Consider the following 25,999-nt stretch of genomic DNA (forward strand, 5'->3'; position numbering starts at 1 on the left):
TGCAAAGTACTGCAGTACAGAGAGACCTGGGGGTCCTTGTGCATGAAACACAAAAAGTTAGTATGCAGGTACAGCAAGTAATCAGGAAGGCAAATGAAATGTTGGCCCACTATTGCAAGGGGGATAGGGTATAAAAGCAGAGCAGTCCTGCTACAACTGTACAGGGTATTGATGAGGCCACACCTTGAGTACTGCGTACAGTTTTGGTCTCTGTATTTAAGGATGGATATACATTCAGAGAAGATTCGCTAAGTTGATTCTGGAGATGAGGGGATTGACTTATGAAGATAGGTTGAGTAGGTTGGGCCTGTACTCATTGGAGTTCAGAAGAATGAGAGGTGATCTTATCGAAATATATAAGATAATGAGGGGGCTCGACAAGGTGGATGCAGAGAGGATATTTCCACTCATAGGGGAAACTAAAACTAGGGGACATAGGCCCCAAGTTTCAACATGATTTGCTCCTGATTTTTAGGAGCAACTGGTGTAGAACGGAGTATCTTAGAAATCGCAATTCTCGTCATTTAGTTTGCTCCAGTTCTCGTCAGTTAGAACAGTTTCACTTTGGAACAGAATTTGTTTTTCATAAGGGGGCGTGTCCGGCCACTTACGCCTGTTTTCAAAGTTTCGTCAGTGAAAACTTACTCCAAACTAACTTAGAATGGAGTAAGTGAAGATTTTTGTACGCTCGAAAAAACCTTGTCTACACTTTAGAAAATCAGGCGTAGGTTACAAATCAGGCGTAGGGAATGGGGGGGGGGTGTTTAAAGGGAAGTTTACAAACATTAAACACTTCAGTTTTACAAATAAAGAGCCATCATCAATAATAAGGGATAAAAACATCAATAAATCAACCAATAAATCAATCAAAAAAAATTAATAAGAAATAATGTTTTTTTTAAATCCATAAATAAAACATTTTCTACTTACTGACTGCAGCACCGGGAGCCCTCCAACAGCGTGCTGGGATGCCCCCCCACCCCCCCCCCCCCAGTGTGTCTCTGTCAGTGTCTCTATCTCTCTGTCTGTCTGTCTGTGTCTCTCATTCTCTGTCTGTCAGTTTCTGTGTTTCTGACAGCGAGGGGAGGGGGAGGAGGGGGCTAGAGGGAGAGAGGGGGTGAGCAGGTGAGCAGAGGGAGGGAAGGGGAGGGATGGGGGAGAAGGGGGAGAAGGGGGAGGGGGGAGAAGGGGGAGGGGGGAGAAGGGGATAAAGGGGAGATGGGGGGAAGGAGATGCGGGGGGGAAAGGAGATGGGGGGAAAGGAGATGGGGGGAAGGAGATGCGGGGGGGAAAGGAGAAGGGGGGGAAAAGGAGAAGGGGGTGCAGAAAGGAGAAGGGGGGGAAAGGAGAAGGGGAAGGGAGGCTGAACGGGCCGGGCCCGAGACTTCAGATTTACAGGTCGGTGGCGTTGGGTCGAGTCGGGGGGAGCACGGATCGGCGGGGTGGTGGGAGGGAGGTCGGTTTGGTTCGGGTCGGGGGGAGGGAGGGAGAGGGAGGTCAGGTCGGGGGGCGGGGGGAGTGGGAGTTGGGTCGGTGTCGGGTCCGGTCCGGAGGCAGGGGCGGGGGCGGTGGGGGGGCGGCGGGGGGAGCGGGAGTCGGGTTGGGTCCAGTCCAGGGGGTCGGGTCCGGTCCGGGGGTGGGGGGGAGGGGGGAAGCGGGAGTCAGGTCGGTGTCGGGTCCGGTCCGGAGGCGGGGGTGGGGGGGGGAGCGGGAGTCGGGTCGGGTCCAGTCCGGGGGGTCGGGTCGGGTCCGGGGGCGGGGCTGGGGGGAAAGCGGGAGTCAGGTCGTTGTCGGGTCCGGTCCGGACGCGGGAAGCGGGAGTCGAGTCGGGTCGGGAGGAAGCAGGAGCTGGCCGTGGGAGGAGCCTTATGCACGCAGCCCCAGTGAGGCCATTCGGCCAGGGCTAGGGGCTGCGTGCTTCGGCCCCTCCCACACAGTTTTGGGCGCCTGGAGCTACTGCACATGCGCGCCCACTGTAGCGCGCATGTGCAGAGGTCCCGGCACTGTTTTCAGCGCAGGGACCTGGCTCCGCCCCCTACAGCTCCTGCTGCACTGCGCCGAGGGCCAGAGGACCAGTAGGGAGTTGGAGAATCTGGAGGGTTTTTTTAGGCGCACTTTGTGGCGCGAAAAACGGGCATCCAGGTCGGGACTGCGCCGTTCTAGGCGCGGCTCGAAACTTAGGCCCATAGTCTCCGAATAAGAGGCCGCCCATTAAAAACTGAGATGAGGAGGAATTTCTTCTCTCAGAGGGTTGTAAATCTATGGAATTCTCTGCCCCAGAAAGCTGTGGAGGCTGGGTCATTGAATATATTTAAGGCAGAGATATACAGATTTTTGAGCGATAAGGGAATAAAGGGTTATGGGAAGCAGGCAGGGAAGTGGAGCTGACTCCATGATCAGATCATCCATGATCTTATTAAATGGCAGAGCAGGCTCAAGGGTCAGATGGCCTACACCTGCTCCTATTTTTTATGTTCTTAGGAGGAAGTAGAAAAAAATGAAAGCTTGAATTAAGGGGTGTGGGGAATGAGTGCTAATTTGAATGGGGGAGCAAGATGGGAGAAGAGTTCCCATGTGAACCAGAAGGGAAAGAGAATGCAATGTAAATGATGGGGAACAGGGCTAATGTGAATGGAGGAGCAGCATGAATTCGAGGGATAGAAAAGTGGTACTGGAACGGTATGGTAAGGGAAAAATATTGTCTCTATTTCACTGAGACAAGCATACAAACAATTTTAAAACAACTTAATATTCAGATTTAACAACAGGATACTAATCGGCCACAATTTCTCCGTAATAAATTAGGGTATAACCCAGCAATTTTTGCCACAACTTTCCACTGTACAATGTTGGGTATACTTGCTTCATTTATGACAAGATTATATCCCACTGTACTTTCAGTGTCACTACATGTTATAGTCCTATATTTATGGCTGTTTGTGAAGATGTTAATTAACTTCTGTTAGTTTTCTAAGTTGACATGTATGCTTAACCACTACTTTTTTTTATTTATCTCCGCATCTCACTCATTACTTTTCAATCTTGATGGTGTCCTGCACTATGGACCTTGGTTCTTCATCTCAATTTCTCAACATTTTTTTTAACTCTCACGATCAGAATAATCAGAAATAGCTATCACACGCATGAAGTCATAGGTGCCTTTTAACAGTAACATGTATCTTATTGTTTAATTTTTGCAAATATTATGTAACCATTTAGCTTTATTACTGCTAAAGAAATTAAATGCAAGTTTATTTCCTTGGAGGTGGTAGTGATGTGGAGCCATATTGATCTCATTATATTCCAGGAACAAGAGGGGGCACATTAGAAAATGCCGCGATGGATGAGGATGGGCTAAAATCAATGATCTTTTAAAGACATTGCGGTACTTAGGTTTTGTGTTGAGTGCAGAGAGCCATTTAATGAGCAGCCATAAAACACAGCCTGTGCAAGCCAGCAGAAAAGGGTTTTGTCTCTTGATATTTGGACCAAATTCAAATTAAGCTGTGCCATTTTCACAAAGCAGTTTAATTTAGATCAGCATCCAGCGTGGGATCAGCCTGCACTGCCTGCAACCACTTCTATTTAATGTAAATGTCACACAGTGCTTTCTACTAAGGTAAGAAAAGGGGAGAACAAGATTTTCACTCATCCCATTTTAAACCAACTGATAAAAACATATTTTATATAACTTAGTTCTTAGAGTCTGCAAATGTTTGTTATTAGTTACCAGAAATTAGTACTTTGTTAGTTTAGACATGGCCCATTTAAGAGATGTCAATCCTCTTTGTTTGTCCCGATTTCCTTCGCCCCACCATTAGTGGTCATGCCTTCAGCAGCCTAGGCCCTAAGTTTTGGAATTCCCTCCCTAAATCTCTCTGATTCCACCTCTCTCTCATCCTATAAGACCCTCCTTAAAACCTACCTCCTTGAATACCTGTGCTTAATATCTCCTTATGTGGCTTGGTGTCAAATTTTGTCTGATAACACTCCTGTGAAGTACCTTGGGATGTTTTACTATTTAAATGCAAGTTGTTGTTGATATGTTTCTAAGTACTTCGAAATAACTATACAATACGGTATGGCCTCTTAATGTGAACAATTCCTCATACAGTGTTCTAAATAACTATGCAATATGGTAAGTGTATTTTTTCTCTTACAAAGTAAGTGCACCCTCCTGTGAGGCTTGCGCTGTTGAGTGTTTGGCCAGTGTATTCGATGACTTGAGCAGATATTCTCTTGAAACCAATGTATCTATTGGCAGGGTGTCTGTTTTTACAAAATAATTATGTTGCACAGATGGTGAGGTAGTTCAGTATGTCCGTTTGCTCAAGTGAACCTTCACGGTATTCAAATGTTAATATTGAAGGTACAGCTTCTCCTCTCCCCAGGTTTTCTTCCCCTTCTGTTTCGAATGCACTGACCCATACCTTATTACGAGTTATACAGGTGTTGGCAGCCAAGTGGCCATTCTTCACTTGTGAGCCTTGTCAGTGTATGTTGGCCAGCTATTTGACCATAGGCAGCAAAACAGCTGAGCCCAATTATGTTTCCGTCCACAGCCGCACACTTCCAGCAGAGGTCATTGGATAATAATCTAAAGCAGGAGCCTATTTTTATATAAGAGAGAGAGAGAGATCTGTTAGTTGTGAATTGCCTACTGTGCTGCTGATCCCCATTTCCAGTACCAAACAGCCATGAGATCCCGCAACAGTGTGTCAAGCACTGCCAGGTCCCAGCGGTCCCATTTTCTCCCCTTAACCTCAGACATGGTGCCAATTTTATCTACTTTGTAAAGATGAAAGAGAGGGTTTCCTGAATTCAGCTAAAATGCAGAACCTTTTTCTCTTGTCTTAGACTGTGAGCACTCTGTTTGTGGCTGAAGCCAAGGTCTCGGGGATTTATCACTGTGTAGCTTCCAACGAACGTGGTTTGGACGACAGAAGCATTAACTTCTACATTACAGGTAAGCAATTGTTTACTATCAGGTGACTTTGCACAATAAAGGTAAAGATTTAAAGCTGGCCATTGGTATTTCAAGCCATTTGCCGGCTCATTAGTATTTTACAACAGAGGGAACATCAAATTCTTTCACCGCGATTGAAGGTTTTCCATGTCCAACAATCAGATCAATCGGAGGACAGGACTGGAGACTGTTAGAACTAATCAATCAGACACGACATTCTTGCACTGCTGGTAACACACAAAAGTCAGATGGAAAAGTTGAAAAATGTGCTGAAGGTTTCTGAGAGTCACAGTTACGAGGATGTTTTTCTGGTATTTGCCCCCAGTAGAGCCATACATAACAAATAAGCTGCTATATGTTGCTTCTGTAAGCTTTGTGGCCTAAAAATTGGTTCTTAATCCCGGTACAGTGCACGTGCCTAATGAAACCAGCAGTGGGACCACGACAAATTGGCATCATTAGGAGGGTACCGGCTTACTGCAGGAGCCAGTTGTGCCCCTAGAGTCAGTGCGCCTGTCACAGGAAGGGCAGCAAGATCCGGCTCGGAAGGTGGCTGAGGGTCTTTTAAGTGTCTGGATACGTAGAAGGGGGATTAATGTTTAAAAAAAGTAAATTAACATACCCTAAGTCCAATAAACCCTGCCTTACTCTTGGCTGCATTTGGGGTTGGGATAGGGACATAGTAATTTTATTCTTCATACAATCACAAGATAATTATGGATGAGCAAGGCCTTGCCGCCTATAGTGCATGGAGAAAGAGTCAGACTGAACACTGTGAGCTCAAAGTAAAGTGTGACCGTAGTCTTTTATTGCAGGTCTCCAGAGTGCCTCTCCAACCTGTGAAGCCTCCTTAAATACCTGTGCTCCCAAGGGATTATGGGATCCCTTGCGACTCTAGGGGATGAACCCTCTGGTGGCTGTACAGAGTAAATACAAGTTTACATGTACAACAACACTCCCCCCCGCCAAAGTCAATAGTGTAACTATTTACAATGTAAGTCGATCTGGGGCCCTTCTTGCCCTGATTGATCATCTCGGTATGAAAGCTGGTGTTGTTGAATCATTTGTTGGGCCCTCGCTGGGCTGCTATGCAGCTGCCTTGCTGGGCTGCCTGGTGTGTTGGGCCCTGCTGGGCTGCTGTGGATGATGGGTTCTGCTTCATGGTCAATCGTGGTGCCGGTTGCCACTGGTGAGTATGTTGGGGGATCAAAAAAGGCAGGGTCCAAGGTGGGTTGCTCAGGATAGTCCGTGAATCTGAGTTTGATTTTGTCCAAGTGTATCCGGTGAATGAGTCCATTTGAAAGTTTGACCCGAAACACCCTGCTCCCCTCTTTGGCCATGACAGTGCCGGGAAGCCACTTCGGACCATGTCCATAATTTAATACAAATACAGGATCATTGATTTCAATCTTGAGTGAGACATTTGCGCTATCATGGTATGCACTTTGTTGAAGCTGCCTGCTCTCTACCTGTTCATGTAGATCAGGGTGAACTAATGTGAGCCTTGTCTTAAGTGCTCTTTTCATGAGCAGTTCAGCAGGTGGGATCCCAGGGAGTGAGTGGGGTCTCGTGCGGTAGCTAAGCAGGACTCGGGATAGGCAAGTCTGCAGTGAGCCTTAAGTTACCCTCTTCAAGCCTTGCTTGATGGTTTGCACTGCTCTCTCTGCCTGACCATTGGACGCTGGTTTAAATGGGGCAGATGTGACATGTTTGATCCCGTTATGGGTCATGAATTCTTTGAACTCAGCACTGGTAAAACATGGCCCGTTGTCACTCACCAGGACATCGGGTAAGCCGTGTGTGGCAAACATGGCCCGCAGGCTTTCAGTAGTGGCACCGGACGTGCTAGACGACATTATCTCACATTTAATCCACTTGAAGTATGTGTCCACAACCACAAGGAACATTTTACCCAAGAACAGGTCTGTATAGTCGACGTGTACCCTAGACCACGATTTGGAGGGCCAAGACCATAAACTTAGCAGCGCTTCCCTGGGTGCATTGCTTAACTGCGAGCATGTAGTACATCTGTGAACGCAGGAAACATAGAAACATAGAAATTAGGTGCAGGAGCAGGCCATTTGGCCCTTCGAGCCTGCACCGCCATTCAATAAGATCATGGCTGATCATTCAACCTCAGTACCCCATTCCTGCTTTCTCTCCATACTCCTTGATCCCTTTGGCCATAAGTGCCAATTCTAACTCCCTTTTGAATATATCTAACGAACTGGCCTCAACAACTTTCTGCGGTAGAGAATTCCACAGGTTAACCACTCTGAACTCAGCACTCTCCTCATCTCGGTCCTAAATGGCTTAGCCTCATTCTTAGACTGTGACCCCTGGTTCTGGAACTGCCCAGCAATGAGAACATTCTTCCGACCTCTAACCTGTCCAATCCCGTCAGAATTTTATGTATCTTATGAGATCCCCTCTCATTCTTCTAAACTCCAGTTGATCCAGTCTCTCCTCATATGTGAGTCCTGCCATCCCAGGAATCAATCTGGTGAACCTTCGCTGGACTCCCTCAAAAGCAAAAACGTCCTTCCTCAGATTAGGGGACCAAAACTGAACACAATATTCCAGGCTCTGTACAACGGCAGTAAGACCTCCCTGCTATACTCAAATCCTCTAGCTATGAAGGCCAACATGTCATTTACCTTCTTCACCGCCTACTATACCTGCATGCCAAACTTCAATGACTGATGTACCATAACATCTAGGTCTCATTGCACCTCCCCTTTTCCTAATCTATCACCATTCAGATAAGATTCTGCCTTCGTGTTTTTGCCCCAAAAGTGGATAACCTCACATTTATCCACATTATACTGCATCTGCCATGCATTTGCCCATTCGCCTAACCTGTCCAAATCACCCTGCAGTCTCTTAGCATCCTCCTCACAGCTCACACCACAACCCAGCTTAGTGTCATCTGCAAACTTGGAGATGTTACATTCAATTCCTTCGTCTAAATCTTTAAGGTATATTGTAAATAGCTGGGGTCCCAGCACTGAAACTTTCGGTACCACTCTAGTCACTGCCTGCCATTCTGAAAAGGACCCGTGTATTCCGACTCTCTGCTTCCTGTCTGCCAACCAGTTCTCTATCCATGTCAATACATTACCTCCAATACCATGTGCTTTAATTTTGCACACTAATCTCTTGTGTGGGACCTTATCAAAAGCTTTTTGAAAGTCCAAATACACCACATCCACTGGTTCTCCCTTGTCTACTCTACTAGTAACATCCCCCTCAAAAAATTCTAGAAGATTTGTCAAGCATGATTTCCCTTTCATAAATCCATGCTGACTTGGACCGATCCTGTCACCGCTTTCCAAATGCACTGCTATTTTATCTTTAATAATTGATTGCAACATTTTCCCCATCACCGATGTCAGGCTAACCAGTATATAATTCCCCGTTTTCTCTCTCCTTCCTTTTTTAAAAAGTGGTGTTACATTAGCTACCCTCCAGTCCATAGGAACTGATCAGAGTCAATAGAATGTTGGAAAATGATCACCAATGCATCCACTATTTCTAGGTCCACTTCCTTAAGTACTCTGAGATACAGCCTATCAGGCCCTGGGGATTTATTAGCCTTCAATCCCATCAATTTCCCAAACACAACTTCCCACCTAATAAGGATTTCCTTCAGTTCCTCCTTCTCACTAGACCCTCGGTTCCCTACTATTTCCAGAAGGTTATTTGTGTCTTCCTTAGTGAAGACAGAACCAAAGTATTTGTTCAATTGGTCTGCCATTTCTTTGTTCCCCATTATAAATTCACCTGATTCTAATCTGCAAAGAACCTACGTTGGTCTTCCCTAATCTTTTTCTCTTCACATATCTATAGAAGCTTCTGCAGTCAGTTTTTATGTTCCCTGCAAGCTTCCTTTCATACTTTATTTTCCCCCTCCTAATAAGACCTTTTGTCCTCCTCTGCTGAATTCTAAATTTCTCCCTGTCCTCAGGTTTGCTGCTTTTTCTGGCCAATTTAGATGCCTTTTCCTTGGATTTAACACTATCCCTAATTTCCATTGTTAGCTACAGTTGAGCCATCTTCCCCTTTTTATTTTTACTCCAGACAGGGATGTACAATTGTTGAAGCTCATCCATGTAATCTATAAATGTCGGCCATTGCCTATCCACTGTCAACCCTTTAAGTATCATTTGCCAGTCTATCCTAGCCAATTCACGTCTCATATCTTCGAATTTACCTTTCCTTAAGTTCAGGATCCTAGTCTCTGAATTAACACTGTCACTCTCCATCTTAGTGAAGAATTCTACCATATTATGGTCACTCTTCCCCAAGGGGCCTCGCACAACAAGATTGCTAATTAGTCCTCTCTCATTACACAACACCCAATCTTTGATGGCCAGCTCTCTAGTTGGTTCCTCGACATATTGGTCTAGAAAGCCATCCCTAATACACTCCAGGAAATCCTCCTCCACCGCATTGCTACCAACTTGAAACTAATCTATATGTAGATTAAAGTCGCCCATGATAACTGCTGTACCTTTATTGCATGCATCCCTAATTTCTTGTTTGATGCCATCCCCAACCTCACTACTACTGTTTGGTGGTCTGTACACAACTCCCACTAGCGTTTTCTGCCCTTTAGTATTCCGCAGCTCCATCCATACAGATTCCACATCATCCAAGCTAATGTCTTTTCTTACTATTGCGTTAATTTCCTCTTTAACCAGCAACGCTACCTGTACCTGTGTGTCCACTTTCAGTGACTGATGAACCATGACACCCAGGTCTCGTTGCACCTTCCCTTTTCCTAGTCTGCCGCCATTCAGATAATATTCTGCCTTCGTGTTTTTGCCCCCAAAATGGATAACCTCACATTTATCCACATTATACTGCATCTGCCATGCATGTGCCCACTTACCTAACCTGTCCAAGTCACCCTGCAGCCTCTTAGCGTCCTCCTCACAGCTCACACTGCCACCCAGTTTAGCGTCATCTGCAAACTTGGAGATATTACACTCAATTCCATCATCTAAATCATTAATATATATTGTTAAGAGCTGGGGTCCCAGCACTGAGCCCTGCAGCACTCCACTAGTCACTGCCTGCCATTCTGAAAAGGTCGGCGACATAATTCACCACTTCCTAGCCTTCAGACCTTTTGTAAGTGTAGAACCGGTACCTCGCCATCAGAACGCTTTCCTTCGGGTTCAAATGCTCTCGGACCAGTGTGCATAAATCGTCCTATGATTTCTCCGTGGGTTTCGCTGGAGTGAGCAGATTCTTCAGTTTGGCAGCACTCTCTTCCCCATCCAGTTCATTGGCCACGAAGTATTGGTCGAGTCGCTCCACAAATGCTTCCCAATCATCTCCCTCCGAGAATTTCTTCCAGGATGCCCACTGTTCTCTGCATCTTTGGGTTCGCTATCTGTATCTCGTCGCCAGTTGTCGTGTGTGGAGAAAGAGTCAGACTGAACACTGTGAGCTCAAAGTAAAGTGTGACCTTAGTCTTTTATTGCAGGTCTCCAGAGTGCCTCTCCAACCTGTGAAGCCTCCTTAAATTCTTGTGCTCCCAAGGAATTATGGGATCCCTTGGGACTCCAGGGGATGAGCCCTCTGGTGGCTGTACAGAGTAAATACAAATTTACATATATAACACTGCTCATGTTAGTTCATCCATCCAGAAGTATCCTGCAGTCCCCCCCAGTGCAGCATCCAAATATTTCTTAGATGCAACGAGTGGTTTTGTCTGCACCACTCTACTGGGAAGTTTTTCTTACTGCTGATCATTTTCTGCATGAAGAAAAATGTCCTCACAAAAGGGCCTGGGGGCTCTGTGCCTCGGTGCGGGGAGTGTTCGGAGTGAGGTGGACAGGTTGACTGCGCAGATGGCGGTTGGTGGATGTGGTGTGGTTGGCATCGCGGGGGCGTGGCTCCGGGATGGGCGGGGCTGGGGGCTCGACATCCGGGAGTGTTCGGCATTTGGGAAGGATTCTGAAGGAACGGTGCGGGGGGAGTGTTCCCGGTGTTGGGTGGGCCCGGAGCCTGGGGGGGGGGGGGCACGCTTTTGGGATGGGGAGTGGGCTGTTTGGGACTGGGATTGGGGGAGACTTGTTCACTCAGGGAGTTGTTGGCCTGTGGGGTTCCCTGCCACGGAGAGTTGTTGATGCCAGTTCATTGGATGAGTTCCGGAGGGAGTTGGATGTGGTCCTTGCAGCTGTGGGGGTCGGGGGGTGTGGAGGGGGCGTGGGGGGGAGGTGCTGGGGTGGGTGATCAGCCATGATCTTGTTGAATGGCTGTGCAGGCTCGAAGGGCCGAATGGCCTACTCCTGCACTTATTTTCTATGTTTCTATGTTTCACATCAGTCTTAAAATTACCTTTCACGAGTTTGAACCTATGACCCCTGGTCCTACTCTCAAAATGTTATTGAATGTAATATTATGGGTTTACATTTTTGATACCATTTTATTATCTTGTACGCATCTCTAAGATCACCTCTCTGATGTCCCCTTTCATGACTGAAACACCCAAGTCTCTCCATTCTTTCTCCATAACACAGAACACTGGCACCAGAGAGCCGGCTATGCTATTCCCTGACCAGCCTCCCGGTAACCACTTTGCAGAGTACTCCACTTCCTGTGTCTCAAAGGAACTGATATTTTCACTTACATGTTTACCAGCCTCCCAAGTTTGCCAAAAGGTCAGAGGAAGCCTTTATAGAGTGATTTATTTGAAGCATGGTTGCTTGAAAGATTTCATTCTTGCTCAATACAGAGAACATAGAAAATATATGTACTCATTTCAAGATTTCATTTTTTTTTTGCACAACCAAACTTCATTTAATTCATCCTATATATCTTGTTAATGTTCCTGTACCATCATATGCCAACACACTAGCAAAAATACATCAAACCAATGTTATACTCACTCAGCATATGCCAAGAGAAATCAAATCGTATTGTTTAATTTTCAACAGGGTAATTGAAGAAACTCTTGTCAGAGACAATTTGTCAATGTATTAACGGTTTCTATAGTGTTGTGTGATATGTTGTGATAGTCTGTTGAGGATTGAACTCTGTATTTGTGGATTTGTTCAATGTAGAGCTCTGCGTACAGTGTGATTATTATTTAGGCACTCATTTTACAATATCACTCATAACACTGAGTTTAAAAAAAGAGTCCCACAAGTTGATTATCACCATCTTGTCATGAATATAGCTGTTCACAAGCATGACTTTGCGGGTGGGAAATTCCACAGAAAAATAAATCTTTCTATTTGGATAAACAGGTCTCCACAAAATTGTTCAGCTAAAAATTAGATAGCTCTGAGGAACTGGGTAGTGTAGGGGGTTAAGAGTTGCTATTTCTCTTTTGGGATCTAGGTTTGATTCCATGCGAGACTGATGGGATAAAGGTCTTCTCACTCTGTAAGTATCTTTCATGAATTGCATCTGGACAATTTCAACGTGGTTTCTGTAGGCTCACAATACAAAACCACCCTAAAGTTGTATTTCCAAGCATTAATGTCTCTCACCTTGTTGAGTATTCACATTAACTGTTTGTTTTAATTATCTGGTGACAAAAGACAGTTTATTTTGTATTTTGAATGTTACCAGGCCCGAATTTGATTCCTACATACAGTTCTTCTTTTATTATAGGCAATAATGACCTTAAGCAATATTTGTTTTGCCCTGTACCTAAGAAACAGTAAAACTACAGTTACTGTTCTGTGATATTAGCCCCTGGTATTTACGGGGAAGTGGGGAGGGAGCGGAGGATTCTGGAAGCATGGCGGGGAAACCCGCTCATTATCATTTTCTTCTTCAGAGGGGCTGGCTGGCTGCCAGACAGGGAAACCAGCAGCAGGAGGCAGACCCCAGAAATTGGGAGAGATCGGGATTGGTGGGGGAAGCATCTGAACCTGGCAATCAGGAGGAGGTGAAAGATTGGGGCTCAGAATAAGGGCTTGATGGGGTAAGGGGAGCCAGCAATGGCAAGGGAGGGAGGAAAAGATCAGGGCTTGGGGGTGGGTTGATTGATCACGGGACAAGCCAGAGATCGGGCATTCAGGTTTGGGGGGGGGTGAGGGGGTCGATCGCAGGGCAGGTGGTTAGTGTTCGGGGATTGGAGGTCAGGGCGGGGGAGGTCAGCCAATGGCGGGGTGGGCGGATAGAGAACTGAGATTGGATGGGGGCGCAGTTGCCGATCGCCGAAACGAGATGAGGCCACGATCACCAGAAGAGAGGCTGATGGTTGCTTGAGGGGCTGGGGGTTGCGGGGAGGGGAACACCCCTGCTCCATCTGGCCCACAAGGAGTGCTCTAAAAAGCACTCACAAGCCTCAGCCGGCTGCTCCCGTCCTCATGTTGCTGCTGGGTATCCCGAGTCCAGGGAAATGCGGCCGGCAGCTGGTAAATATAAATCAGCCTCCCAACTGCACTGTTGGAGCGTGATTTAAATATTATAATGAAATGTCCTGCCTCTCCAAGGCAGCACGCAACCCACCACCATAAAAATGGCGGCAGGCACACACACGGCGGGTTGGGGATGCATTCCCCGATTTAAAATTTTTAGACCCCCCACAATCTTATCCTGCTCATCGGGGTGTGGGGTGGTTAATAGCTACACATCTGTGCCTGCGTTCAGAGTACATCTGTACACAGAGTACCTTTTATACTATCAAAACAGGCATATTGTTATGGTCAATGGGAGTAAAGTTTGTTGGCAGACGCCTTACCCGCTCACCACTCACATATATCCTGTGCACGCCCATGCCTGCCACCATATGATGACTATGTATTGTTCATATATTTAAAGTAACATACAAAATGATATTTTCAATTGAATTGAAACTGTCTTCAGGGATTTCCTATTACACAATTCTATGACTTTAAGCCTATAAAGGACTCTCAGCTGATGTGCACCATTGTTATCCTGTTGGACACTGTTCAAAAATATTATTTGAAGAACAAGGATTGCTGGCACAAGCATTGCGAAAATCTACTTTAAGTTGCTAGTTCTGAGATTTATTCTGTTTTATATGATAAGTGACAGTATTTTCCTAGGGAGGTATTTCTAGGTATCTTAAACTTCAGATCCTGATCAGATCTGAAAAGGAACACTCAATAAAATTAATGTTTGTGTGCTCATACACCCAGATACTAAAAACTTAAACAAATAGAATCAATGAATCCCGCACCTTCAACATTAAGTAATTCAAAGCAGAAAGTTCCAGGTTTCAATTCTTGGTCTGTACTGAGTTAGTGAAACTCAGCTGGGAAAAATTGAGATGCTACAAATGGTTTCCGTGCCATGGGATAGTATAGAGGTGCAAAAAGCTATCAGCCCAAGTTCTCACTGCTTATCACTATCCTGTGATTGATGTTGGAAGGCGAAGAACGGGTGAGATTAGGCTCAGCAGTCAGCATGATCAGATAGTCTGTCTTGGCTCATGCCTGCATGTTTTACTAGCACCTTTCGAACTGTAGCCCCAGAACTATCACAACCAAAGGGAAGAAAATTGGCAAAGGTAAGTAGAGTTTGAAGAAAAAAATGCTTCAAGGAATTGGATGGAAACATGTTGTTCAAGCACAATCTTCAGGCCTCAGCATTCCAGTCTAAATACAAACACGGTTTAAAAGTATGCAGCAAAGAAAATAAATCAAGTCATCCTTTTCACACTAAATATATGCATGAAAATATATATTCTTAGTTATTATTTTGGGCAGTGAGTCACTGGCAACATTGTCCCCAAATATTACAGTTGAATCAATGTCCTTGAGTCAAACAATAATTCTATTTGTACACCATAATGGTGATATTTGCCTGGAGCTATATTTGCTGGTATCTCCACTTATTTCTTCTCAGTTGATAACACTTGTATAGAAACTTGTAACCAAGGCCAGTTTGTTCTCCTGGTTAAGGAGACTGTACTGTGGTTCTTCCAGAGATTGGTGTGGTATGGTTAGATGAAGAGTAATGCTCCCTCTACTCTGTCCTACCCTCAACATGGCACCTCCTATTGCATCAGTCTGATATTTTCCCATTTCCCAAAATAGTCATCTTGTGCCCTAGCTAAGTGAAATCCCCAAAGTAGCAGCAATTATCACCAAGTAAGCCGCAGTTTTATGTTGTGCCAATTATTCAGTGGCTTGAGGATGGCTTGGATTGGAACCCAGATCCCAAAGATAAAAGGGCAGTTTCTAACCCATTGCTTCATCCACTCTTCTGTTACATTTTAGTAGACAGCCTTGAAGATTCTAGCACTGAGTATAATTTTCCATCAGTTTTGTCCCAATTATTGTCTAAAATACCAACCCACCAAATCCTTGTGGTTTTGGCCTTGGTGGTCACAGCAGCTTGGATTGTCTCTATGTTTGGGTCCCTGTCTGCTCTCAAGTGTCTGCATTAAATGCTGCACAGACACAGTATCACCAATGGATACATGTTTAGCGGTACCCTATTGTCTGAGTACTTGAATAGAATATGTAACACAGTGGACCCAGAGATTGAGAGAAAAAGAATAAATCAGGTCTTGCTCCTTCATCCATTCTGCATTGAATTCTGATCAGCAGATATTGACAATTATAACATGACTATGCTTGAGGAAAAGTTTCAAAGATAACTGAACACTATAACAACCTTGCTTCTCAATCAATTTCACTAAAGTTATTTTGAATTAAAGGGGCATTGTCATCTTTTTAAGAAACTTCAGTTGAGCCCCCTATTGGGCATTGGGCCAGAAATTGCGGCTTCCCGCGACCAAATTTTTTTTACAAAAGTACATGATGGTCCCGGAGGAACGAACACTTCAGCTCCGAGGCCTAGATGCACAGCTCAGCGCAAAGGCCCACACATCCCAAGAGCGTAAGCACATCCTGGGATCACGTGGGTCTGGACCACCAATGTAAATGGAGTAATCTCACTGATAGGAATGCTGAGTTCCGTTTGTATGGGGCTCCAATTACTATCAATGAGAATACCCCTGAAAACACAGATACACAATACATCAATAAAAAAAAACTCCTCACAAATTTAAAATTAGTTGAAATTAAATTAAATTAAATGTTTCAGAAAAAAATATTTTCTTTTGAAATGCTCTTTTAATATGTTTTAATAAGGTTAAAAATAAACTTACCGAAGTGAACAGGGTTTTTAATATAAAAATTAGTGATAAAATTTAATTTTACTATCTTTTAAAACTCTTATGTTGGTAAAAGCAGGCCTTCGGCCTTCTGAAGCATAAGGCCTGCTTTTACCAGGCATAAGAGTTTTAAGGACATTCGCTGGGCAGGAGTTGGGCAAATAGCCCATATCTCTGCCCGCGAAGGTCCTTCTGCCGGGGAGGCGCACCATCTGACAAATGAAATTTTGTCAGATCTCAAGTGCCAGGTTTAGGCGCATGTGCTTCGTGCACCTAAACCCGGAACTTAATGGGCCTCTTTGGGCGCGTGCGCACATCGTATGCGCCCAGATAGGTCGTAATAGACCAATAGCTTGATCCAGAAATGTCTCTGCTTAGCCAAATGAGAAGCTATCAGTTTTAAGTGGGAACCTTTACAATGCAATATTATAAATTAAAATGTAAGATAAAAGTAATTAATTTGCAGCATTACAGACCCGCTGCTTCTTATACAAATATCTCCCTTTAAAATTAAAAATACATAATATACCATTTACTTCCTTGTGTGTATTATGAGGCATTAGAAGCCATTAACTTTTCTAAAATTCATTAGGGTGGCCGCAGGTTCACTGTCAATGCACTGTGGATGAATTTTTTTTAAATTATCTGCAGTAAAACAGGAAATGACAGATCTTTTCACTCTCCACAGTCCTGCAAAACACTTTTTCATTTGTTTTCTTGCGCATTGTGGGTGCAGAGCTGGAGTCAACCTTATCCAGCACTCTCATTCAAGAGGCTACTAACACAATTACCACCGCTCAGAAGGACCAGTCCTTGTTTATGATTAAACATTGTGGAGTACACTTTTGACTGTTATGTTAGACAAAACAGGAAGCAACAATTAGTGACTGGCGATGACACATTTGAATCATAAAAGACTGAATACAGCAATAAATCTGAAGTTTCCCAGCCCTGTACTCCCAGTCTAAAACATTGCATTACGTATTTTGAATTTTTAGAAAATATAAGCACTGTTAAGCACTATTAATAGTATTTCTGGTTCTTTTAACAATTAATGTGATTGTCCTACTATTCATGCCTCTTTTAAAAGCTATGGGTGTAGAAATGTGTCTCGGACGGTGGTGCTAAACGTGCGGTATTGGATCGGCAGCCCATTATAGGCAGCACCTGATGGTCAGTTCTAGTGACTGCGATGGGACTGACTATCAGACACTGCATATAATGGGCAGCCGATCCAATACTGCATGTTTTATGCACCGCCCAAGATGAATTTCTAGGCCATTGTCTCAAAATTCTGGGTGTTCTGTTCTGCCAGTGGAAGTGCGGCAGAGTAGAATTCCCGGTCGCCCATTGACTAGGCTGCAGACCTCATCTCAAATTACAGGGACAGCATTATTTAAATACTCGTGGTCGGCGTCCTGTACTTGTAAGGGAACATAAAAGGCACTTACTCCAACAAGAACCAAGAAAATTGCAGCAGCTCCATGACATTTCGAGTAGAGGTCTGAGGCTTGAGAAAGGCCAAAGAGGATCCTCAATGAAGTTTTTTTTTTAACTCCTAAAGGAGCACATTGCCATATTGGGATGGACTAACTCTGGGATGGATTAACTCTCCCCAGTGCAGTCCTGGGGCCCTTACTAGACCCTACATGGAACTCTTACCTGCCTAATGAAAGAAAGACTTACATTTATATAGTGCCGGACGTCTCAAAGCACTTTACAGATAATGAAGTACTTTCGGAGTGTAGTCATTGTTGTAATGTGGGAAACGGCTGCAGTCAATTTGCACACAGCAAGCTCCCAAAAATAGCAATGTGATATTGACTAGATAATCTGTTTTTGTTATGTTGATTGAGGGATAAATATTGGCCAGGACCTGGGATAACTCTCCTGCTCTTCTTCGAAAAAGTACCATGGGATCTTTTACATCCACATGAGTGAGCAGACGGGGCCTCGGTTTAACGTATCATCCAAAAGACGGCAATGCAGCACTGCAATGGAGTGTCAGCCTACATGTATGTGCTCAAGTCTCTGGAGTGGGACTTAAACCCACAACCTTTTGACTCAGAGGCAAGTGTGCTGCCAACTGAACCACAGCTGACACTGTGAGGGGACCATGTGAATAAATTCCAGGGGTAGATATGCCTGTTCCTCCAGCCCGTGCACACACCTCCCCTCTCCCCCCCACCCCCACCCCCCGCCACCCACCCACCCACCCACCCTCTCCTCCAAGTGAAATTTCCTGCACTTTTTGCACAAGACAGAATTCAACCAGAACCGGGTTCTGTCCCACATTCTGGTCCTAGTTAGTTGCTACATCTTGGCACCCAATCAGAATTTCAGGGCTTGTGTTCCAAAGGATTAAGTCCTTTTGATAGTTCGATATTATTGAAAATATTCATAACAGTAATGCCACATTCAACATACAGAAGGACTGTACAATTGATCTGCAGCAATGGATTTTAATTTTAAAGTAATAAAGGAGAAAGATGTCAAAGGCATGGGCATTTATGCCGATCAGTCTAACCAGCAGTGATATCACTGCAATCAGTTATTAGCACTTCTCAACTGTTCACAAGGGCTCACTTAACTTTAATATTACTTTGTAATTTTTCCTCCAGTCTCATATTTGCATTTTAAAATATTCACACATTAAGGTTGTAAGATCACTGGGATATATCTTCTGACAAGAATATGTATCAAAGGCACCAGACAAATCCCTAACCTTTCACCTTAACGCTGTGTTAACCATCTGGGTTTCCACCCAGTTTATGCCTAGGGGTTAAAGATACCCAAATTTGGCTTACATCAACCAGTTCCAATTACATTAAGATTTACACTATCAACCTCGCATCAGGGTCTGCACAAGCTAATGAATTAAGCTTTTCTTTCCAATTGTCAAAGGAGAAATCAGACCGTAGTTATGAACAAGTGTTTATTAACCTTAGAATCACCATTAGCAGCACTTAAATTTAAACATTGAGTATACAAATAATTAGTAGGTAGGTTAATTTTCAAAATAAATATTAGCAGTTACAAAGTCAGTTCAGTTATCTCAAAGTAACTCAGCATTAACTACTTGCTGATTAGAAATTTACTGTTGAAATCAGTTTCTGAGATTGATATAAATGTTGTGATTATTTAGGATTAGACTCCTTAGGTAGCGTGAAGGAGACTGCTTAAATTAACAGCATTAAATAGCCAGTCTATTGAATAAAGTCTATATGCTTGTAGTTAGCAATATTTCCAGAACTCTATCAACATTATGAGCTGGTGAAAATGAACTGGTTGTCTCTGGGAGGGTGGTGTTAGCATTCTGAAGCATCAAAGTCATGAACCTCCACCTGTCAAGGTGCTATCTGTTCCTCTTGGATCCTCTGCTTATGGATAAATTCACCTTCTGCGCTGGTATCTGTATCTGGACTCGCTGCTTAAATATCACCTCCCTTTGAGCTCAAGGAAACTTGTACATCTAAATGACATGCTTGTATCTGCCTGTATCTGACTAGTATAGCTGTGTCTTCTGTCCCTGGAAAGAAGTGTTTTGTTTATACAAGCCCTCATTGGTTAAATTAGTATTAGCCATTACCTTTCCCAGTATTCAGTCTGATCAAATTTTAAGGACACATTTAACACAATTCTTAGTACATTTCTTATTGCCCACAGTGAAGAACACTATCAAAGCTGAAAAGAGCAGAGGGTTTAATTTCTTCTGGTACCCCACTGGTTAGAAATTGTCATAACATTATTTTAAAATGGTTAATAGATGCAGTAAAATAGAGCACAAATGTTATGTAAGCTGCCAGCCTTGGTTAAGTGGTAGCATACTCTCTCTCCTCTGATTCAAAATGACATGGTTACAAGCTGCATTCCAAAGATTTAAGCACATAAACTAGACTGCCACTTCTATGTAGTGCTGAGGGAGTGCTGTCTTTTGGAGGAATATTGAGTTGAGGCCCATCTGCCCTCTCAAGTGGACGTAAAAGATCCCAACATTATTCAAAGAAGAACAAAAGAGTTGTCCTGGTGTCCTGGTCAATGGTTTTCCTTCAACCAACATCACTTAAAAAAAGATTATCTAATCATTTATCTCACTGATATCAATGAGAGCTTGCTGTGCATAAATTGGAGGCCACGATTCCTTACTTTACAAGTTACTATACTTCAGAAGTATTTCATTGGCTCTGAAGCACTTTGGAATATTCCAAGGTCATGAAAGGTGCTATATAAATGCAGTACCTTCTTTCTTTCTAAATGCATTGATCAGTGCACGGCCAGAGGAAATTTAATCCCAAAGAAAAAAGACAAGATAAAACAAAGTTGTGATTAGGCAATTTCAAGTGTGAGTTTTAAAACACATCTGAATATTCAAAGAAAAAATAAAGACTGAGAGAGGTAAGGTGTGTTACTGTTCTGTGGTCCTGTCTTGGAATACGTCAGAACAGGAGATCGAACGATAAGTCCTGATTCCAACACACTCTACTCGGACCTCCTTCACGGCAAACGAGCCAATGGTGGGCAACGGAAACGTTACAAGAACATCCTCAAAGCTTCTCTGATAAAGTGCAACATCCTCACCGACACCTTGGAGTCCCTGACAAAAAACTGTTCTAAGTAGAGGAAGTGTATCCCAGGAGAGTGCTGAGCACCTCGAGTCTCATTGCCAAGAGCATGCAGAAATCAAGCACAGGCAGCGGAAAGAGCGTGCGGCAAATCTGTCCCACCCTCCCTTACCCTCACGACTATCTGTCCCACCTGTGATGGGGACTGAAGCTCTCATATTGGACTGTTCAGCCACCTAAGGATTGAAGGGTGGAAGAATAGCAGATAGGATGCTGCACTTGTTTGTTCAGACAGTGCATATTAATAATGTTGTTTGAGAACTCGTGGAAGAATTGCTAAACCTAATACTTTGAGGGAACTGAATTGAAATGCATACCCCCTGAAGCTGAAGCACCCTGGGTTACTGGGTGGTTCCACTAAATCATCTCTCACAAATCTTAGTCAGTCAGTCACCCTGCATGCATTCGTCAGCATTCAGTGTTCAGACAAAATTATTTTATAATCTATGGGAACAGAGAATAAAAAGGAAGTTAATATTAATAAAAATGCTTCATAATTGTGTTTTTAAAAGGGCCACTGAAGTGAAGTTCTATCTTTATGTTTCTGAAAAATAATGTATTTATTTATATATAACTCCTGGCAAATGGAATGGGGTGGTCGGACTATCGATACAAGACTGATACGTGTTTAATGTGGCACTGAGCTGTCGGGCCAAAATTATTCAGCAGTCCCATCGAATTGATGGTCTTTGCATTTGAGTTTTTTTTTTACAGGCATTACATGGATAATTCTATCTCTTGTTAAGGATCACCGGAGATATTTTGCAGAGACCTATAGGATTCTATGTGTCACTTTTCTTTACTGCCTTTGTCTGTTTTGGATTAGATCAGCCAGATCTCATGCATCTCAAAGCAAATGTCAATGAATCTCGAACTGAAGGAGATGACCTAAATCTCACCTGTCGAGTTACAAAGTACTTCACGAAGGAAGTTGCATGGTATTACCAGTCCCTGATGAATTCGTCAGAGGTTAAACTGAATCTTTTCACCCAGAATGTTTATGGAAATTACTCCATCACATCGTTTCTCAGTATCAGAAATGTGACTGAAAGCAACACTGGCATTTACAAGTGCAAAGCGACGAACAGGTCTTACAAGAAAGAGCACGAGAAACACACGATGGTCTACATTGAACGTAAGTGTGTCCCACAGGAGTGACTTTAACTATTTAAATGGACTGTTTGTTTTTATTTTATCCCAATTAAGAAAATGTTAAATCTGCCCCCACGACTTAGCTGCTTATGCTTTTAGAGGCAGTGCCGTATCAACCAAGAAGGTCTCCAGTTTGACCCCTGGTCCGTCCTGAGTTAGTTGGTCTCTGCTGAGTCAGAGATAGAGAGCCCATAACTTAAATGAGCGACTGAATAAGGGAAAGGGAAAATGGTCACGGGTTCCTGAACTTGATCCAAAAGCTGGAGGTACATATGTGGCTGTCAGATTTGGAAAGAGCTGAGTTGAACTGTGATTCACCTTGCAGTTGAATAGTTTACAGACGCTCTGGGCTGAAAATTAAATTGAAGGTTTTTTAAGGCATTAATGTTGGGCGGTGGCTAAATTTGGCACCGGGAAATGGTTTGCGTTGGCAGCCAACAAATTCAGCAGCTGCGCCCTGACAGTGGAGTGAAACGTTGAGGGAAGCGTTCCTCACTTATCTTAGGGCAGTAGGCTGGGTAAGCAACTGAATATCTCGAGCTAAAGAGCCGGCTTCGTATCACCCTAAGAGAGGCCTCCCTGGAAAAAAAAATCAGAACAAAAAACACAAAAACATTCCCTATACATTACTCACCCCAAATAAAGGTAAATCGCAAAAAAATTAAAAATAAAATCAATCACATTTACAGGAGACTTTCATCCATAGTATGGGCTGGATTTCAAAACTGAAATGAAAGGATAGCTTCTAACCGACTGAACTATCCATTTCCATAACTGGCTTATATTATTATCTTCAACTTAGCTTCTTTTTAATATACAGTCAATTACTTTTCATAATCGCTAAAACATTTTGAGGCTTTATTTTGAGGGGAGATGGACTAGCATAGTTATAATATATTATACTCTTAGTATATTAGCATAACCGAGCAAAAGGTCACTAAAGTGTCACATAGAGTTACATAGGAATTGCAACACAGAAACAGGGCGTTCAGCATAACCAGTCCATGTTGGTGTTTATCCTCTATATGAGCAGTGGCCCTGAACCCAAGGGCCTGCTCAGTTTCCATATCTTTTTATTCCCCCTTCCTTCAACTGGCTACTTAACCGATCCTTAAATGTTAACACGGGCCAGGAATTTCCTTGGAGCTGCTTCCACTCTGTAGCCATAACTTCACTGGAAGTGCAGAGGGAGACCCTGCTTATGTATGCAAACACGTCGAGTGAAGTTACGGCAGCGGAGTGTCAGCAGCTCCGAGGAGATTCCCAGCCACGGTCTCTGCTTCATCCATTAACTCTGTTAGTGGTTTCCACAATCTCACAAGCCTCTTCTGTTCTCTGAGCTAAATTGCTTACATTTAACTGTAGATCTGTGTCCCCTTATTCTGGACCTCTCAGTCACTGAAAACTGTTGCTATCTACCCATCCCTTCATAATTTTAACCATCGCTATCAAATCATCCTGTAATCTCCTAATAAAAACAGCTCCAATATTATCAATATAGTTATTCTTGTACAGCTGTTAAACTATGTTTAATGGCCCAGGTATATTGCAGCTTTAATGTCAATGTGATTAATGTTTCGTATATCAACGCCAAAAAGGCAGTAATACTGGAGAGTGAATTCTGGTGGCACATGGAAATCTGGCAAATAATGTGACTTGACCTCAAGGAGATAGCCTTATTACGCTTCAGCATATTACATATTTTTTAAATTATCATTAAATTAGACCATGGAACACACATTAAGGGTATGGTAGTGTAGTGGTTATGTCACTGAGCTAGTAATCCAGTGATTTAGAGCTAATAATGAGTTTAAATCCTACCATGGCTGTTTGAGAACTTGAATTCAGTTTTTTTTTAAAGCTGGCATCAGTTAAAAAGTGACGATGAAGTTGTCAAATTGTCATAAAAACCCAACCCAACTATCCTATAGAATAGAATCAGTGAATAGTACAGCACAGAAGGAGCCCCTTCATCCCATCTACTCTCTTTTGAAGATAAATCTAGTTAGTCCCATTCCCCTGCTCTTTCCCAATATCCCTACATTTTTTTCTCCAAGTATTTATAAAATTTCCTTTTGAAGTCTGTATCAATCTGTATCCATCACCCTGCCAGGCAGTGCATTCCAAATCCTAACCATTCGTTGAGTAAAACGTTTTGTCCACATGTTGCCTCTGGTTCTTTTACCAATCATCTTAAACCTCTCATTATCAGCCCTTCAGCCATTGGAAGCAGTTTCTTTCTATTTACTTATTTATTTAGGGAAGGAAACCTGCAGCCCTTACCTGCTCTGGTCTATATGTGACTCCAGTCCCACACTTGACTCTTAACTGCCCACTAAACTGACCTAACCAGTCACTCAGTTGTGTCAAATTCCGGGCAATTAGGGATGGACAATAAATGCTGGCTTTGCCAGCGACACTCACATCCCAAGAATGAATGAAGAAAATACTTAGGTTTTAGTTTCAATTTGCATTGAATGATTATGCCAGTTCTGACAAAAGGTCCCGCTGTACTGCAGCACTTTGCAATTTTTCTCCATTTAAATAATAACTTGCTCTTTGATTTTTTTTTCTGCCAAAGTGCATAGCCTCATATTTTCCAACATTATACTCCATCTGCCAAATTTTTGCCCACTCACTTGGCCTGTCTATGTCCTTTTGCAGTTTTTTTGCGTCCTCCTCACACATTGCTTTTCGTCCCATCTTTGTATCGTCATCAAACTTAGCTACGTTACACTCAGTCCCTTCATGCAAGTCGTTAATATAGATTGTAAATAGTCGGGGTTTCAGCACTGATCCCTGCTGCATCCAACTAGTTGTTGATTGCCAACCAGAGAATGAACCATTTATCCCGACTCTCTGTTTCCTGTAAGTTAACCAATCCTCTATCTATGCTAATATATTACCCCTAACCCCATGAACTTTTATTTTGTGCAATAACCTTTTACGTGGCACCTTGTCAAGTGCCTCCTGGAAGTCCAAATACACCACATCCACTGGTTCCCCTTTATCCACCCTGTTTGTTACATCCTCAAAGAATTCCAGCAAATTTGTCAAACATGACTTCCCCTTCATAAATCCATGCTGACCTTGCCTGACTGAATTATGCTTTTCCAAATGTCCTGCTACTGCTTCTTTAATAATGGACTCTAACATTTTCCCAACCACAGATGTTAGGCTAACTGGTCGATAGTTTCCTGCTTTTTGTCTGCCTCCTTTTTTAAATAGAGGCATTACATTTGCGGTTTTCCAATCCGTTGGGATCTCCCCAGAATCCAAGGAATTTTAGTAGAATACAACCAATGTCCACTATCTCTACAGCCACTTCTTTTGAGGCCCTAGGATGCAAGCCATCAGGTCCAGGGGACTTCTCCGCCTTTAGTCCCATTATTTTATCGAGTACTACTTCTTCAGTGATAGTGATTGTATTAAGTTCCTTCCTCCCTCTATCCCCTTGATTATCCATTATCGGGATGTTTTTAGTGTCTTCTACCGTGAAGACTGATACAAAATATTTGTTCAACATGTTTGCCATTTCCCTGTTCACCATTATTTATTCCTCAGTCTCATCCTCTAGCGGACCAACATTTACTTTAGCCATTCTTTTCCTTTTTATGTACCTGTAGAAACTCTTACTATCTGTTTTTATATTTAGTGCTAGTTTACTTTCATAATCTATATTCCCTCTCTTTATTATTTTTTTAGTCGTTCTTTGCTGGCTTTTAAAATGTTCCCAATCCTCTGGCCTCCCACTTGGTCATATTGTATGCTCTTGTTTTCAATTTAGGTGGCGATGAAGTCTTCACATAGAGCACACTCTCCATCATGTTGCCTGGCACTACCATTGTGCTAAATAGGATAGATTCAGAACAGATCTAGAAGCTCAAATCTGGGCATCCATGAGGTGCTGTGGGCCATCAGCAGCAGCAGAATTGTATATCACCACAATCTGTAACATTATTCCCTGGTATATCCCTGACTCCACCATTATCATCAAGCCAAGGGACCAACACTAGTTTAATGAGGAGTATAGAAGAGCATGCCAGGAGCAGCAACAAGCGTATCTAAAAATGAAGTGGCAACCTGGATATAGGGAGGATATTTCCACATAGGAGAAACTAAAACTAGGGACATAATCTTAGA

General features: G+C 43.3%; 1 protein-coding gene across 1 annotated transcript in view; it reads left to right on the forward strand.

Moving 5' to 3' along the window:
* The window catches only part of kdrl (kinase insert domain receptor like), a 262,118-nt gene that overhangs the window by 154,307 nt on the left and 81,812 nt on the right, over window positions 1-25,999 (forward strand). The window contains exons 12-13 of the mRNA XM_070882714.1: window positions 4,858-4,966; window positions 21,531-21,839. Coding sequence (XP_070738815.1) covers window positions 4,858-4,966; window positions 21,531-21,839 — 418 coding nt within the window. The remainder of the gene's footprint in view (window positions 1-4,857; window positions 4,967-21,530; window positions 21,840-25,999) is intronic.

The sequence above is a fragment of the Pristiophorus japonicus genome, chromosome 6 (assembly GCF_044704955.1).
Source record: "Pristiophorus japonicus isolate sPriJap1 chromosome 6, sPriJap1.hap1, whole genome shotgun sequence".
NCBI classification, from domain to species: domain Eukaryota; kingdom Metazoa; phylum Chordata; class Chondrichthyes; family Pristiophoridae; genus Pristiophorus; species Pristiophorus japonicus.